The 19,063-nt window shown below is 34.8% G+C and overlaps 1 protein-coding gene across 1 annotated transcript in view; it reads right to left on the minus strand.

Annotated features, from left to right (window-relative positions):
* Positions 1-270: 270 nt before the first annotated feature.
* Positions 271-19,063, minus strand: part of LOC103591753 (receptor tyrosine-protein kinase erbB-4) — a gene marked incomplete at its 5' end in the record, with an annotated part of 227,738 nt that continues 208,945 nt past the window's right edge. Inside the window, 3 exons of the mRNA XM_008574265.1 lie at positions 271-8,586; positions 11,447-11,744; positions 12,599-12,646. Of these exons, the coding sequence (XP_008572487.1) occupies positions 8,141-8,586; positions 11,447-11,744; positions 12,599-12,646 (792 nt within the window). The remainder of the gene's footprint in view (positions 8,587-11,446; positions 11,745-12,598; positions 12,647-19,063) is intronic.

Genomic DNA, 19,063 nt, shown 5'->3' on the forward strand with positions numbered 1-19,063 from the left:
TTTGGAGGAATAATTAGTGAGATTCATAAATATGGACAAAAATAAGCCCATTTTCACATCTTCAGATTATTAAATCCAAAATACATCTTCCTCTTCCCCGATTGGCTTTTCTTATAACAAATTTCTGACACAGAAGAGAGCATTATGAGATTCATAAATATGGACAAAAATAAGCCCATTTTCACATCTTCAGATTGTTAAATCCAAAACACATCTTCCTCTTCCCCGATTGGCTTTTCTTATAACAAATTTCTGACACAGAAGAGAGCATTTGTTTCATATTTTATTGAATTTCATTTATATTAAATTAAAAATATATTTCTGACAGATTCATGTAACAAAAAGGCAGAACAGTTTTCAAATTGTTCAGCTGGGATGATCGGTATGGAATGAGGCAAAGCAGTTCGCATTCTATAATTGCCTTGTACAGGTACAATTCTTTCCCAAGAGCCAAAAGAGGATCCTTGAGAACTAACTGAAAAGTCTAATTACATAAATTTAAAATACTGTGTCTCCCTCATTCTCAATTAACAACAGAAACTGGGGGAAAGAAGGAGAATGGGGTGAAGGATTAGAGGAAAAGAAAGAATAAGGGAAATTATACTAAAAATATACCTAACATTAAAAAAGTTAGTATGTGTTAAGTGCATAATCCTTCATAGATAAAATAGAAAAAAATTAAAATAACATTACACCACACACAATTGGCATATCCTATTGTGTAAGCGAGTGCAGAGGTTGAACACGTCACAATAGTGCTGAACACAGAATCACAAGTAATGTCAAAATGATAACTTCCAACCAAAAAAAGAAACAATCACAAGCCGATTACTTATATACAAATCAACCCTAAAGACAATTATGTTCCAAATAAAGATGTCCACAAAAGAAAATCAAAACAACATTATCCTTATTTACAAATGCAACTAGCCATGTCTTTAACAAGCTATAAAAATACTATTCACATTTTCCAACATACAGTAGTATTTTTTGTTTGCTTCAAAAAGGCAGCTAACTTTGAATACTGGGATTTCAATGAAACATTGATGGCTTACTAGCAAGGTGTTTTTGTACCCCTGTCCTTTGAAGATACTTCACAAGACAGAGGGCTTGTTTTCTGTTTACAAGTTAAGTAAATAAGGAAATGAATAGAAGTGTTTATAATACCTTAAGCCTCTGCCTTTTTGGTAAATTGTCCCTCTTTATCACCCGAATTGATTTTAGTAAATTACTTTGATGCTTTGATGAGATGAGTGTATGAGAGAAGATTTAATGTGACTTGTGGGTGGGTGTGGGTGTGTGCGCTATGAATTGTCTTGCACGTTGATCTCATTTTCATTTGATCTTGTTGTAATGATGCTCGAGAGAGAGGAACTAGACATACCTTGTGAAAATGCAGTTTCAACATGTGGCCGTGCAGTCCCTGTTGTTTACAACATGAGATGTAGACACATCAGCCAGTGAGATGCGCATTCAAAGTTAGCTGCCCACGCACAGCTGCTCAGTTTAATAATCGACCCATTTAACAGCAGTACCAGTTTATGCTACATATCTCAAAGTACCTTACTTTAAAAGAACAGCTTACATATCTACATTTAGAAAATAACTTTTGTAATTTATTACTGGAATAATCCCAGAAGGATTCTTGGAGTGCTATGGTTGTAGTCCCCTCAACTCCCCCCTCCCAGCCCCTGAGAGATCCAGAAATATACAGGAAAATGACTCGCACATTAAGGGAAAAGGTACAATCCCGCATTAATTGAAAAATCTGGAGATGATACTTGAAAACCATGTTTATGTCAATATATAGGAGGTATGATATGCTTTCCTTCAAAAGGGCTACAGGCCTGGGGAAACATCTACACATTAGGGATAAAAATAGCAGTAAAGGCAAAGTGGTCTGGACAAGTTAGACTATTGCCTACAGGTACAAAACTTGGTTTTCCTATATTTGTACAAATATAACCATTTCTCATGATATGGGAAAGCTCATGAGAACATTGAAAGAAAAAAGCATTTAAAGAGCAAAGTATAGAGAGAATGGTATTCTGTTAGACAACATGGATTTCCATTACAGTGAAACTGCACTCAGTTTATATTTGTTAAATGACAAATGATCCAAAAAAGAATTGCAGGTGGTTCTCAAAGCTGAATAGCCTTTACCTTTATGACAATAAGACTCCTTATCTGGGGGAAAAAGTTACAGCAGCTGTAAAATATTTGCTATCAGGAATAAAGTGAAATGAATAAAGTAAATAAGTTAATTTGCTGGCAAAAATGACTTCTCAGTTATATGTGAAGTTTTAATAGAAAGATTGAATCTAAGACCTACCAAGCGTTTGTGCACGTATGTGAGTTTCAAGATTCATCATGAGGATAACTCATCTCAAATTCCTTACAGAGAAAGACATAGAGAATCAATCTTCGTGGAAAACATAATTCTAATATTGTAAATTTTTTTCTATGCAATAATTTATTTGAGAAATATTTTAAACAATGCCCACATTGCTAGGATCTTCTATGGAAGAATCAGGCATTACAGGGCAAAGGCTAAGTCAGTATTTCACAAAGTGGGTGTGGGACCTCAGAAATTCACTATGGCTTAAGAGGAGACAGCATCAGGAGGGCCACTTCGAACTAGGGTGGTAGAAAGTGAAGAGAGGGAAAGAAATAAGCGTGCTATTTTCCTCTAAAATCCAGAAAGAAATGAATTTTTCTATAATTTCTACACGGTAATCATTCACTTGCAAAGCTGACAGTCAAAGAGTATTTTCCATGGCAAGCATGTGAATACCCCCATGAAAATGGAGCTTAGAGTCTCTTTGTCTTGAGACTAAAGCAGCATGTTCTTCTGCCCAAAATATCACCTGGCCTGCAATAAGGTGAGGCAGGGGTCTGCAAAAGTGACACATCCTACATTTTTGCAGCTCTACAAAATCAGTGGGGTTTGAAGAGCGTGTCTGAAATTTCTACTGTTTTAGAGAAACTTTTAACGAAAAGAACAAAACAGCCCATGTAAAAGATATCGGCCCATAGAAACACAGAGTTCCTGGCCTGACACAATGCCCACAACAGCTTCATGTTTGCAATTGCAGACAGAAATCCTCTTGCAAAGTCATCTCAGGGATCAGAAAAATTGAATTAATTCTACTCAGAAGTATAAAAGCTGGCCCCATTGTAATATCAGTAATAACAAGGTCTCCGCTGATGACGATCATTTAAAATTACACCTGATCTACATCTGAATGATGTCATTTGTTCTTAAGCAAATGGCAACTAGGAGATACCAATCTGCCCTTATGAGTCTACATGGATACAAGGCTGTCCTTCAACCTAACACACACCAAAGTCCACGTACACAAAGAGAGGCACAGCAGGATTCTCTGCCCATATGCAGTAGAAGTTAGTTACCTGGCTTTTTAACAACTAGAAGCTCATACATCTGGATTTTTCATTTGCCCCATAACAAATTATCGGTCTAATAACTAGAGTCCAAAAGAATACAATAGTTTGAAATGGTTTAGCATTTATTTATCAGAAAATTAACGAATTCCTTTTTGTTTTTGGAGGCGAGAGGGCATCATAGGAAAAGGAAGGGAAGGTCAGAGGTTAAATATATTTTGTTTGTTTGCTAAATGACACTACTTATTTTTTGTCTCATCATAAGGTAATAAAAGTTACATTTCCTTCATCTTGAAGACCTCTTACTTAAAGTCATATATAACATATTTTGCCTGTTAAACTCTACAAGGTGGTGTTTGCAAAACAAACTCAAAAAATACATAAAATTGCCTTTGCATACATTTAAAAAGTGATAAAGAAAGAAGAGAATAAGAAAATTTTTAATTTGTAATGCTTTAAAGCAAGTTTTCACAAGTGGAACGATATACGCCTACTTTCAGCTAAACCCAACAAATAACAATTTTAAATGGCAAACTTATTTTTTGGACTACACAAAATCCATTCTATATTTTCATATCCTTCATTTTATTTTGTTACATTACATTTTGTGGTTAGTTTCCTAGTTTGATTTATTGAACAATATTCAAATCATTTAATATTTGATAACCTAAGTCTACATCTTACAGTATTATCATGGTTCTGTCCAGTTATATACATGCTTTCATAATTACCTTTTCTATTACCTTATTAACCACATATACTAGTTAAATAATCAACAATTACAGATGGATGAATAATTCAAGTTTTGAAATAAAGGTTAGATAGCTCTAAAAAGAAAACTTGTATTTACATCCTTCCCTGTCAGGCTTAAACAATTTTAATTTTCTTTTCATTTTTGACACTTCAAGAAGCACATTGATAGTTCCTCCAATTTCATCTAGCAGCAGAGCCTCACAGTCCTTTTACTGATCTTTCCTTAGCATTAAAAATATGTACAATCTTCATGCTATGTCCTTCCTTTAGAAGGTATTAGCACACACATTACAACACTTCGAAGAACACTATTTCTTCTTTCAAGTTACAGATATTTAGTCATTCTTCCTGATTGATGAAGAAAGAATCTCTTATTTTTAGTTTGTACATTTTGAGAGAATTTGAGTTTTGCATTGTTTTTCATGCTATTTCAAGAATGTTACTGGAGAAAGGACTCTCTTCCTAACCTGTACTTACTAATATTATTCAGAACATCAAGAGATGATGGGTAACCCAAGCACCTCTTTGCGGTGCAGATGCTTTGTGTTGCTGGATCTACCCTGGTTTAGAGGACATCTTGTCTCACAGACTGTTTAAGAACTACTTTTTTAAACACCCATTTAGCTAAAGTTTTTCCATGCCTGAAAATAGAATTCCCCAAGACAACTATAATCTACAAAATTTGGTGATTTAAAAAATATAGTCAGTGTAATTTTACTATTAATTTTTCTCAAATTTACATTGATTCTGCATATTTCCATTCATACAACTGGCCTCTGGAAGGTGAAATTCCAAAGCCCTTTGCAGACTTGAACTGGCATTTTTAACATTTCTCTCTTCTGTATTAAATAAGTTATTCTTAGGAACAGACAAAACATTTTTTTCCCTCCTTCTTAAACACTCTCAGATATATTTTCCTAGGGGGACAAAAAAACCCCAGAAAACCAAAAAACACACCAAAACAATGGATATCAAATATATCCTACAGAAATCATTCAAAAGGAATAATAAAATGGTGCTATTGTGAAGTATTTTGGGTAATTTTGGATTATACTTGCATCCATCTCCAGGTATTAGTGGGAGATTATCTGACACATAAGAATCTTGTGTTCCTAAGAGGAAGGAGACCACATTCACTAAATATATTTCTATTATCTTGACATTTCAAAGTTTATTTTTTTCTTCTCCAAAATAAGTGGTTCTGCTTCCCATATCCCAGTAGAAACCATGTGAATACTGTCAATCAGGAAAAAGAAAAGCCATTTATAGAATTCAAAAAGGGTGCTGTCAGTGATGACTTGGTGCAGATTTATCTACAAAGGGAGGCTTGTATTCAATTTTTCATAAGTACTGATATGAGGTCCCCTTCTCCTGGAGACACTTCTGAACGGGTGGGAGAGCTCTGAGCTGTTAGGTTGGGGTTCCTGAATCATTCCGTGTTTTGAACCCTGGGAAGTTCATGGTTGAACTTCACTGTAAGGAATCCCACAACCCCCTACCCTGCTCTCTGTCACTCTTTCAGCTTGCCTAACTTTTAAAAGCTTAGGAAGAGACCAACCCCAATGCATCCAAGGTTCTCACCCAACCATCTCCTGTTGATTTAATGGTGAAGATGGAATCCAGACAGGCCAGTTAGCTACCAATGCGATATCTTTCCAGACCAGTTTATGTTTGGATGATAATACTGAAACTATCTTATTTGTCAACTTCAGTAACTTGAAGGATGTTTAATTCACGTCTGAAATGAGTTCACAGGAGATCTCTTACTAAACAACTGATTTTATAATAGCTACTCACAAAATAGTACGTGTAATCTGATTTTTTTAGGTCACAGGGAAATTAAAAAGTCATTCCAAATAAATCTCTTAGACTATAAATTTTGAAGTCCAGAATGATATTCCATTTGTCTGAATGTTCCCCACGTATCACAATTCTTTTAGTAGACTCTAAATAAACATCAGTTGAATAAATGAGATTTGAATGGATGGACATAATTTTTCAAAATAAGCAGAAACATACATTTCCTTGTTTTTTTTTTTTTTTTCCTCCAAACTCTCTCTGCTTTATCAATGGAGATTTTTAATCTGAATTTCTTTTAGGCTATAGACTCTAATTTGGTCCCATTATTTTAACATTAGAAAAAAATATTTTTTAAAAATCTAAATTACTTGGGGCAAAATTTCCTAGAAAAGAGAGACATATCTAATTTTTCTAATTATTGATGTGAAGTCTCTTTTCCTGTAGACTTATCCCTGTCATTTGTTCCCATCACTTATCTTAACTCAGTAGATATTTATTCTTTCAAAATAATACCTAGTAAAGAAGGTTCTAGAACTAGGATGCAGTGTGTGAAGAAAAAGAGTTATTATATAAAGCATCAAAAAGTTAGTATATTGAATAATAAAATAATTGCATGAGAAGATTTTTCACATTTATTTACAACTTTTGACCCAAGGACCTATCCATAAGTTGTGAATGTTTGTTTTTCTTTTTATTATAGCAATTCATGTGCAAAGAATTACCTTCTTAATATAAATAGTCTCATACTAGAAATTCCATGGAATTCAAGCTAATCCTTACTTGCATTCCTTCATATGGAGAATACAAACTGAACAATTTTATTTCATAGCAAATGTGATATCACACGTAGATAATGTGCTGGCTCTCTCACCATAATCCCTGGATACTATATCAAAGTCCTAATTTGCTTGGTTTGGCATTTCCACAGTCTTTCTTTATTTTAGCTCTTTTAAAAAAATGTACTTAAATTAGTTAATTTGCTGGTTGCTTTTATATTGCTTCATTCAAAATTCAAAATGGAGCTCAGAAAAAGAACAAATAAAATTATAGCTTAAGTGCAAACTACATTTCTCAGTGTCTGCCAGGTAGACATACCCAATCCAGTGTGTTTCTTCCAGTTCAATGGATTTTCCCATTGGACCACCCCTGAAAGTGTCAGTAGTTTCCTTGAACCACACAGAATTGTTTCAGTTTCTCTTCTACTTTTAAGATTACCAACTGCCTATCAAGTACTGTCATTTATGGAGGAGAAGAAAATGTTAAAGAATGCAAATAAAGGGGAGAGGGGGATGTTCAATAGTGTAAAACATGAAAGCTAGACTTGATGTTGTACTTGACTAATATCTTGGCCTCCCCTTCTCATTTTGTGGACTGTATATTTAACATAGTGGCCATTTCACCATATTAAAATATTGCTTGTTTAAATTCTGTCAAGAAGCTTCGATACAAACATCTTTGCAACTAGAAATTAAAGCCCAAAATAGGGAGAAACATAAAGGAACAGGCCGAAGCAAAATCAAATAGAAAAATAAAAGGCCTTCCAAACACAATTACTAGTTATAACTTTGATGGAGATTTAAAAGGTAAGGATTGGGAAAAGGAAAGCTGGGATTGGCCATTCTTACTTGCCAGGATAGAAAATGTTGGAGAAAGAAATGGAATTCTCAATCTCAGTTACTATCACATGTTATGGAAATGGTTATCCTTTTGTTCTCATGGACACTTTATTAAGATTTCCAGGGATGCTGAATATGCACACATCAGTTCCTGCAGATAGAAACAGGTTGCACGAGGATTTCAACCATCTGCATTAAAAAGAAAATGAAGAAGAAAGAAAAAAAGGAAGGAAGGAAGGAAGGAAGGAGGGAAGGAAGGAAGTTGAGAACTAGTTTGACAGCGGGCAGTATTGCCTTATATTTTCTGATCCTTCTCTAGCTGTTCCCTTCTCCTGACCAATCCATGCAGAGAAATGAAGAAACTGTGATTTCTCCTGTCTTTCTCTTTCAGTCATTCCTTCTAATGTTCAAGTTAGATAAGCACATAACTATCATTGCATCTCTATTATTTTCCACTGGGAAGTGTCAAAACTACTGGCCTTGGAAGTAGAAGGAAGACCACCAGAGAAAGAGAGGGGGTGGGGGAATTGGAGCGGGCGTGTCTCTCCACCTTAAAATCACAGCTGAGCTTACACCACAGTATTCCGGTGTCTGTAGGGTGGAGGAGGCAGCACAGTGCCTGGCTTCAGCGAGAACTCAGAGAGGTATTCAGGATTCTCTGCCACAATAGGCCGGATCCGTCCATTCTGCTTATAAAAATATTTTGTGCTGTACTCCTGCAGGTAGTCTGGGTGCTGAAGGGTGCTCCGAGGTGGCAGGCTGTGGTTCCAGTAGTCAGGGTTGTCAAATGCTTTCTTGGCCTTCTCTGGCACAGATAGTATGCTGTTCTTCAGGTACTCAGGGTTCCCCAAGGTGTTGGCAAAGGTGTTGAGGTACAGTGGCTCATTCACATACTCATCCTCTGCCTTGGGTGGACCACTGGAAGCCTTGTGATACTCAGGATTATCCAAAGCCTGAAGGTCTCCATTTTTTCTTCGAGAAACAAAAGGGTTTTCCTCCACAGGATTCAGGTATTCTGAAGGAATACAAAAATATCAGCTTGCATCTACTTTCTGGAAAATGTTCATCAAACCAAGGTTATGCACAATGGTTAACTTCTTTGTCTAGAACAAGAAAGCCACAAATTTGTTTTCATCAATTCTCACAAAAACTATTCGTGAATTGCTATCGCCATATGAAAAAGGAATAAGTGAGCCCAAAATGTTAATGATAAAACAAAGCACTAGCAAGGCTGGAACCAGAATTCTTATCCTGTAGATTGTTCTTCTTTCCTTCTAATTGCATTTGTCTGTTCTACATATGGGGCCAGTTGTTTAAACACTTTTGTTTTCTAAAAGTCAGTAATTTACATTAGAAAATAAGACTACCTATAAGGGTTGAATAGGCTTTAAATGTGGATAACTCAGAATTTTTGTTAAGAATATTGAAAAACCAAAGGTCTATGGCTTAACTCTATGCCAAGATGAATGGATAAAGTGAAGGAATATTGTCTTTTAGTCGCTCTCCAGAAAGAGGAGCAAAGGAAAGGAAGCATCCAAACAACAACAAAAAACTCAACTGATTAAACAAATCTGAGAGACATCTAACATGCCTCCAGCTGACCTGCTTGACATTACATATATCTCTGCTTAACAATAAAGTCTAATCATAACATTTATTTCTAGTCACCAATCATAATCACAAAATAGCAAACTAGTAGTTTGAATCATAGGAAATAGTTGCTTTGAGTGTTGAAACCAGACAATTAGTGCCTATTTTGTATTATTCAATCTTATAAATCTATCTAGTATAAATAGTAGCTTAAAATAAAAATAATGCTGATAATGAATGCTGATCTTCTCAAACTTAATTTCACCTCTATGTCTATAATATAAATTACATATAGATATTATACACATACATAGTAGTCCCTCTTTTTGTCCTCTTTTTTACGATGAACCTCATATATGACAGTGGCTCTACCATGTAGCCTAGGTGTGTAGTAGGCTATGCTATCTAGGTTTGTGTAAGTGCACTCTATGATGTTCACACAAAGACAAAATCACCAAACACCACATCTCTTAGAACGTGTCCCTGTTGTTAAGTGACACGTGACTGTATATGAATTACAGTTCAATAATTTACAAGACACTATCATTTCATCCTCACGACAATCCTTTGAAAAAGGAAGTGCAAGCCTTCTTTTCCCAGCTTCAGAGATAGAAAAATGACATATGCATGCTACAATTAGTGTTGGACCAGAATTCAGGTCTTCTGACTCCTATTGTATAATCTTGTTCTACTGCACTGTTTTTATTATTTCCCCTAAAGGAGTAAGGTGACCTTTAGGCTTAGTAACAAGTTTTAATTTGAAAAGTATATGAAAGAACTAATAAGGGAGGCAGAATCTGATTTTTCTTATCAGATTCTTGAAATTTCTTAATTGAAAGTGTAGAAATGACAATACTAAAATTCTGTACTGTCTGAGAACTAGGCTAGAATGTTACAACCTTCTATAGAAACTTGGATCTCAAGATATAGAGAAAAAATCTGGGAATACTGTACAGTGATTATATAGACTGACATTTTTTTTTTGTCTTAGAAGCCTTATATTACCTTTTCTCAATGCAATCTACTTATCTATTGTACTGATGTAAACTTGCCTATCTGTGCAATTATATTTGGAGGAATAACTTTATGGTTTATGTGACAATCTTAGAGAAGATACTGCTTTCAGGGGAATATGCCAAATCTTCACAAAACTTACATCTGTGTCACTACTGAGGCAGTATACACATCCAACTCTTCATTACATTAAAACTTTTACATATATATACACACACCTTTATGGTTTATGTGACAATCTTAGAGAAGATACTGCTTTCAGGGGAATATGTCAAATCTTCACAAAACTTACATCTGTGTCACTATTGAGGCAGTATACACATCCAACTCTTCATTACATTAAAACTTTTACATATATATACACACACATATATACAGATGTATTTTAATAGAATACTTAAAATATGTTACTTATAGATCTCTAAATTGTATTTTATAAAACTGAACATACCATATAGAAAAGAACATAAAAGGCCCTCATACTGACTCTTAAAATATAGTTTACTGTTGACACAGAAGACTCTGAGAGACATAATCATCATTTTTTAATAGTAATCATCCGTCTTCTCTGTTTTCTGATGTTGTTAGCATAGAAGAAAGAAGCTTTTTTTTTTTTTCAAAATTGAAACATTATTTGATTTGGATAGATACCATTTTTTGCTATTAACTTTACAAAGTCTTTGTAAAACCACAAACTATCATTTCAAGACTTGGTGGTATATGTTTAAGTAAATACGGGGTCAAAACTTTAATTTTTGTAAAGTGTTGTACAAGAAATCATAATTTTCTGTAATACACTAGGGTATTTAAATGACACCATCTTAATAAATCAATCAAATATTTTATTGGTGCCATCAAAAACTTCAGACACTTTTGCCAACAACACCAGTCTTTATGATCTCCACAGTAATAATGTACTAATAAAGCAATGGTTCTGAAATCTCGTGATATACTACCTCATTCAAATATTCCAGTAAAGATATGTTTAGTTTAGTGCTTCTCAAGTTTGATTGTGTGTAAGGATCCCCTGCAGATTTGCTAAAGTCCAGATTCCTATTCAGGTGGGCCTGACATTCTGGTTTCTATAAAGCACCTGGATAATGTGGATGCCGCTGATTTGGGGACTGCACTGCCAGTAGCAGCAGCCCAGACCTTCACTGGGTCACTACTGTTACATATTCCAGCTGTTTGGCAATTCCCACTCTACACTTTGCTTACTTTGGTGGAAGTGAATGTCAAAGAGCAATCATTTCTGCACATTCATGTGGTACCTTGTTTGGGTTTGTCTCGCATAGGAGTCATGTAACCTTCCTCATCCAGCTCTCCTCGTGGGTTCCGTTCTGGGGCAAACACTGTGGGGTCAGCGCTGTACCTCTGGGTGCTGCTGTCTTCTTGGGAATGGGGTGCCACTGGTTTGCGTAGGGTACCGTTACAGCAGGAGTCATCAAAAATCTCAGCTGTAGCACCCTGAGCAGCTGGAGCTTCTGGGATCGTGCTGGTCGTGGCTCTATAGGGCACGGATACTCCGTGTTCTGCAGCAAAACCCCCATCTCGATATACAAACTGGTTCTGTTAATAGTAGAAACACATTTGGAGAGAAGTTGTTAGGAACAGTTGCAAAAATGAATGCCAGTAACCAAAAGGGTATCAAAGCTTGTCTTTCAAAGAAAAGCCATAGTTTTTCTTATTTGTTTTCCTAGTGGCTAATGAATTTGAGTTATAGACTAGAAAAACCTACGATTTCTTAAAAAGTAAGATATAAGAGCCGGTCACGAAAAAAGACAAAAAGGAAAAAAAAAAAAAGTAAGTTATAAGAAATAATTTGGAAATATATATTTTAGTTTTACTGACCAATTAAAATATGATCTCTATTAAAACATCAAAATGTCATTATTAAAAAAGTATTTGATGTCCTTTTCCCACAATTGCCTATTTTTGATATAAAATTCCAAGTAAATTTTCATGACAAATGACAGTAGACATTCATAGACAGTTGCCATTAAAACAGAAGTACATGATACATTGTAAATGGTTATATTCCCTTGTTGCCTCCTATTTTGTAGTTATTATAACTTTGAGTCTTCAGTACCTAACTAGAAAATCATCACTGAGATTCTGACTTTTTAGCACATGACCTATAATCATGGAAGTAAAAATAACCTCCTCATCCAGAAGCATAATTTATGAGCCCAGGTAAATCCTTCAGATAGAAATTGAAAGCTACTGTTGATGCATGATACCTCAACATTGGATTATCTACTGAGATAAAACATATCTACAAAGGCAGCGCATGATCTACAGCAAATCTTAACTCACTGTTGGCAGAGGCAAAATGAGAAAATTATGGGGAGACAAGAGAGAAGAAACATGGCAAGCAAAGACCAAAAATCCTCGAAGATGAAGGTTGATTATGAAATACTTACTCCCGACATGGGGGTGTAGGCAGGAGGAGGGCTGTGTCCAATTTCACTCTAATAGAAAAGAAAAATGGGATGATGGATATAATAAGAGGCAACATGAATGAAAAATAAAAAAGAAAAGAAAAAGAAAAGCCACACGAATTGTATGAACCAAAGGGGAAAACGTGCACAACAGTGAAGTTTCCTCAATGGTAAAATTTTATGCATTCTGACCACTAACACATTTATCTATATGTTTTGAGGAAATTAAATATTTTAATTCAATTCCTAAAAAGGAAAATTATACAGAAAAAGTAAAATTTTTCAATGGGTTAAAAAATAAGTTTACAGTAAACATTCTTCTGATTAACCCTAGAAGAAAGAAAGAAAAAACAAAAACAGTAAATTATTAATGATTGTTGTAACTGAGGAACAGTTTCCTTGTGTAGATGTCAAGTTACTGAAATGGCCACATACTATAACATTAATTTTCTCCTTATAAAAAGAAACATGTCTAGAAGGAGATAGAAATGGATTTCAATTTGTCTGGAATAATTTTAGCTATCAAGTCACATTTATTTTCACTATTTTAGCAAAGGGTCAACTTCTTAGCCTCTCCTTATAAAAAGGTACAAAGTATTTTATCTTCACTCCTACTTTTTTTTTAAGTTAAGAAACAGCAGAAAATTTGGAAAATCAATTCCTTTCCTGAAAAGATTCCTTTACGTATTTAGAATGAGTCAAAACCAGATTTCAGTTAAAAACAAAAAGACATTTTTATAGCTTAATATTCCATCCTATGGGCTAAGTGAAAGTGGATATAAAATATGATAAAATATTAAGGACAGTATTCCTTAGGGTAAGAGAAGGCATTGTATGAATACCAACTCTGTTCCTTAATAAAAAATTCATTAAACACATACCTGGAGAATGTACTGTCTATGTGTCTGACACTTTTCTAGGCACTGGGCATAATGAATAATGCAGACAGAAATAGCTGATTTTATGAAGCTTGCATTCTCTACATTCTGGCTTTAAGTGAACAGAGATGACTAAAATAAGCCTCCAAGACACATCTTGTATATGAAACATTGCTAAATATTATTCCAGGTCAGTGTTCATACAATTTAGAGATTCATAAAACAATCTAAGGGTCGGCCCCGTGGCTCACTCGAGAGAGTGCGGCGCTGGGAGCACCAAGGCCGTGGGTTCGGATCCTATATAGGGATGGCCGGTGTGCTCACTGGCTGAGCATGGTGCAGACCACACCATGCCAGGGGTTGCGATCTCCTTACCGGTCAAAAAAAAAAACCAAAAAACAATCTAAGAAGAATTTGGCTCCATGGTGATTAACTGTTTAATGTAAATCAATAACAAGTGGATAATACAATTTCCCTTAACTTAGTTTGTTGGACTAATCGAGGGACAAGTTCTAACCCCCTATAGTGAGTTTAAGCTTTAGCTCCCTGACAGCTATAGTATCATAGAGAATATTTATCTAGTTCCTTCTCTAGTAACGTAACTAAGAACACATTTAAGGTTATGACATGAAATTTAGAGATATATTTAATATGCAACGCATAGGTGGTATTGTACAATAGACAGATGGTTTCATGACATATTAGAATTCCTGAGCTCCAGACCCAATTAGAAGTGGTATGAATTTGGTCAATCATGAAACCATGTCACACCCTCATTTTGGTTCTTGACCTCTCAATTCTTACTGAAGATAAAGTGAGATAATGTATATTAATGAATGTTGTAATTTCTGCACTATTATATAACTGTAGAGGACATGTAAAATTTAAGTATTTGCATCTGCTAAATTTATTTTTTAAAGTCAAGCAATCGAGATGCCAAAGCTACTCATCAAAGAGACATTCCTAAATTCTACCTGTTCTCAAATTATCTTAAATGTACGCATATTTTGCTATCCTTTAGAGAGACATGTAATTCAGTATATTTGTTCCTAAAATTTTAGAAAAATTTTCAGTATAGTCCAGTGATTTGTAAAATAGAGAGATGATACAAGAAATACATCTACTTAGTGGAACTTTATCATATTACAAACCCGGTCATATCCGCATCATTAAATCCCTATTATTAAGCCTGTAGGTTTTTATTTAACAAGTACCAAACATATAGATCTATTAAATCTCTAGAATGAAAGCACAGGAACTGTGGGTAGATGCTGGAGATACCATGATACATTGGGAGAGATACGGCCACTGGCCTTTTGGAATTTATACTGTCCTATCAAATACTACCAGAGATTATTAGAAGAAAAGGCAAGTGTGCAATTAGGCTGGAGTGAATTTATTTCCATCCTATTATTATATATTAGAAGGCAAGGAATTCCAAAATATTAGTAATTATCAGTGTTCCTTTGAGCTCTTACCCTGCAAGAGTTGTTGTACTGGGTGGTGTTCGACTAGAATCACAGCTGAGGAACTAGTATTGATTGCACATTTTGTGTTTATAATAAAACTTGAAAGATAAATGATCAAAGGAATAACTCACAAGTCATTCCTCATCAGGAAGCAGTTTATATCTATATTCATTATCTGGGCTAGAATGCCTTCAAGTATAAAGGTGTTGTATTTAAAGTAAGTGGATCTCTTGCAGTTAATCTATTCCAAGACATGAAGCAAGGCTATGCCCTATTAGAATGCATCCACTGTCCGTGCTCTGACAAGACTCTCAGTCAGCAGCCTGCCAACTCACTATCTGGACATACTGCCAAATAGCATCACAGTAATGGGAACGTCTTCAAGCTTTTCTCTGTTTTCAGCATTAAAATTGAAAAAATGCTAAGCAAAACCCCTTTAGCATTCATCGTTTTTAGGGTTACTGGCTGCTTTTTATGTTCCTGTTTCCATTTTTTCGGTTTGCTTTTTTATCTGTTTTCCATGATAAAAAGCACCTCATTCATTTCCCCCTGGAAGGGCAATGCAGCTCCAAGGGAACATCTGTGAGGCCAATTAGCTGGGCTGGAAATGTGATATAATTGTTGTTTAAATATATTTAAATTACATGTTAATCACTATGTCATAATTTATAGGCTTTGAAAATAACTTTTTGTACTTCAGAGCCAAGCCAGATTTTACTTGTTTTTGCTGTTTTTAGTTTGCAACAAGCTCTTCTCGTTCCTTTTTCCCTCGATTCCCCCCAGTTGAAGAGCTGAACTTTTAATATTGGAAAGAAGGACAGCTGCAAGTAAATTGGTTGAGTAAAAATGAAGATGCTCTCAGCAGTCAGAATGAGCTGGAGTGACCTTAGAGTTCTAAGCAGAACAAAGCACTACTCTCAGTTAAAAGGCTTTTGTTTTTCTCTCGTGCCACTTTCTGCTGTCCATCAAAGCCCAGCTTTGTGGGTCTTTAGGAAGCAGCACTGGGTGCATCTGTTCAATTAGCTGGTGAGGGGATTTACTGTCAGCAGGACAGAGAAAGAGGTGGGTTATGAACTGGCAGGTGATATGGAGTTTGTTCCTGGTGGGGGGATTTGCAAGGGCGATGGATAGAGTCGAGTTTAATTTTGAGGCCCTATCACTGGGATATTGTATGATTAACTTGGACTCAAATGTCAGAGGGTATAGAGAAGGCAAGTGTCAGTAAATACAACAAATACAGTGTTAAATGCACTTTTAAATACACCAAGCCTTAAAATTTACTTTTTAGTTGAATGATAAATATTTGAACATTTGTTTCAATACATGCACAGAATTTCTTATATTTGTATTGTTTAATATTGTTCCTGATAAATTTTAAATTGTTAAGCAGATGGACTGTGTCCTGTGATATTTTTTAAAGTTATTATACAAATTTATCTTCTAAGGAAAAAAAAAAGAAATACATGCCTGATGCTTAACTTCTGTCAAAATTAAACATGTGCTTAACAAAAGAGTTTTATTTTCTTAATTTTTAATTATTACTCTCAATAGTAACTATAGGATTACAGTTTCTAGGGTCAAGAAATACTTCCATTCCTTTTAACTAAGATAGAATGTATTTCCACAAGACATTGCTAATCCAGCAGCACTAATTTATTATCTAGACACTTCCACATAGTAACTATTAAGGATTCTCAACCTTCTATCCTCCCTGTCATACACGCATAACACTCTGATGGGCATTTCCACATCTTCACAGTTCTAATAGAAGCACAGAGAAAATGTTTTTGCATTATCTGCAATTCCTGATGCATAGCTGTAACTATCTTTTCCACAACTGAGTTCAACATACCAGTGTTTTGAAACATCTAGGTTTAGAATCTTCAACCTTCATAGGGCAACCAGAAGAAAACAATCAAAATATGTATACATGTGGCAAATGGTAATAAAGTCTGGGGAAAGCCTGTTGAGACTTCAGCAGCTGAGTTAAATATATATATATATTTGTATATACTTATATATAGATACACTTATATATATACATAATATATGGTGTTTTTGTCTACTTATGAATGTATTAATTTATTAGTTTACTCATTCATCTATTTGGTTTGATTATGTGGGACTCTGCTTTTTTTAAAGAAACTCTTTTACTTTGTATGCACAAACACATACATATACACATGTACACACATACACAAATACTAATGATCCTATGATCCAGCTGAAGGAATACTTACTTAGGCTCTCATTCTTTATTCACTTTTCACTAAACTTGGAACCTTTAATCTTTCTTATATGTCTCATCTACTCAATGACTAAAAGGATTTCTAGTAAAGGCGGTCGTGAATGGTAAATATAAATGAAAGTCAATACAGAAATTACAGAGTATATTCACAAAGTATATGAAATTGTTGTTTTTTTATAAACATTAGTAACTCTGCCTTTCTTAAGTCAGTCCTCAAAGTCTACTTAATTATAATGTCAGTTCCATTTTATAGTTGGAACGTAGGATACTCTTAGGGAAATTGAGAAATAAGAAGGGAAAATAATATATAGCATGTACCTATCATATACCATGATCTATGTTAGGTTTTGTTTATTCTCACAACCTTGCAAAGTAAATATGATTATTAGAAATTACAATTCCCATTGTACAGATGAGAAAATTGAGGATCACAGAAGTGAAGGGATCTGCTCATGTTCACACAGCCATTGATGGCTTTCTGACTCTGAAACCCATCACTATGGCACCTTTTCATTATTCCACACATAGATTTTGACTTTGGCATTCCTGCACTTTCTTATCTTTGCCCTGTCTCTTCCCCTGCATTGTGCCTCGACACGTCTCTCAATGGCTTCACTTTGGTTTCTCACTTCTCTCATGGTTTCTTTTTCTAGTTGTAGTAAGCAACTAATCTCAAGAAGGCATTAGAAACTCACTAGCCTTAGTTATAATGCAAAATACTGACAATGCTTTACAATATTGCCCCACTCAATTATATATATATATATATGTATACACACACACATGCACACACACACACACACACACACACACACACACACAGGGTACCTCAAAAAGTTCTGGGAAATATTCATATTATTTTTTAATTCTATTTTTCCATGAGCTTTCTGAAGTACTCTCATATATATATATATAGCCATTCTTCCCTAAAAGTCCTTTATTGTTAATCTAAAATCTTACTGTATTTACACACATTCACCTACCTCGCCAAGAGCAAAGCTAGCAGGAGAAGATAGTTTTAAATAACTGGAGAGCGCAAATGTTTTTCTGCGACAGCACTCTTGCTTATGGATTTATTGTTCCTAGTACAGGGTTTAGTCAATAAATTCCTCTTCCTGCTTGAGAGGCGTAAGCAAGCTATTGTATCCCCAGGCAGCAATTCCTATACCCTTTCCAAAAAGAACAAGAGGATATTTCCCTTTAAAACATTCAGGGCTAGATGAGTCAATAAAATGAAGCTGAAAATTTCTCACTTTACACCTTACTGCTCTAAGTTGCTGCTCTGAGCAGTATTATATGATGGAATCGAAAAATGTTATTAGCACAGTCAAAAAGAAAAGGCATAAAGAAACATAATTTGACATTAGTGCCAACATTCTTTAGCTTTGCTCAAGATAAGCAGTAAGAATTTTGTCACCCTTCTTGAGATTAGTAATTGCACAGAACTGTTCTCTTTACCTCGGTGCAAGTTCTAATTTTTTTTTTTTGTTTGGTTGGTTCTGGCAATTTTCCTTTTCCTTTTTTTTTTTTTTTTTGGTGCATGTGTATATTATTTCTTTTCATAAGCATGTTGTGATAATTCCAGTTAATGCATGTAGCTAGAAATCTAAAGAGGAGAAATTCTAGGAGGTTTCCTAAAGACCTCATGATAATTCTTTTCAATTAGAGAGGGTATGTCATTTTTAAACTTTTTAAAAGTATGCTAAACAGAATATCAAGTTCTGTTGCAATATCTTTATTTAGGAGCAGAGATGAAGTAATCAGGCTTTTACTATGTCCAAATTCTTGAGTAGCCTAACTAATTCTCTAAAAGAACCCTAAAGTTGTCTCTGCTTGAGTATTTTTTAATACC

The sequence above is a fragment of the Galeopterus variegatus genome, unplaced genomic scaffold (assembly GCF_000696425.1).
Source record: "Galeopterus variegatus unplaced genomic scaffold, G_variegatus-3.0.2 Scaffold1024, whole genome shotgun sequence".
NCBI lineage: Eukaryota > Metazoa > Chordata > Mammalia > Dermoptera > Cynocephalidae > Galeopterus > Galeopterus variegatus.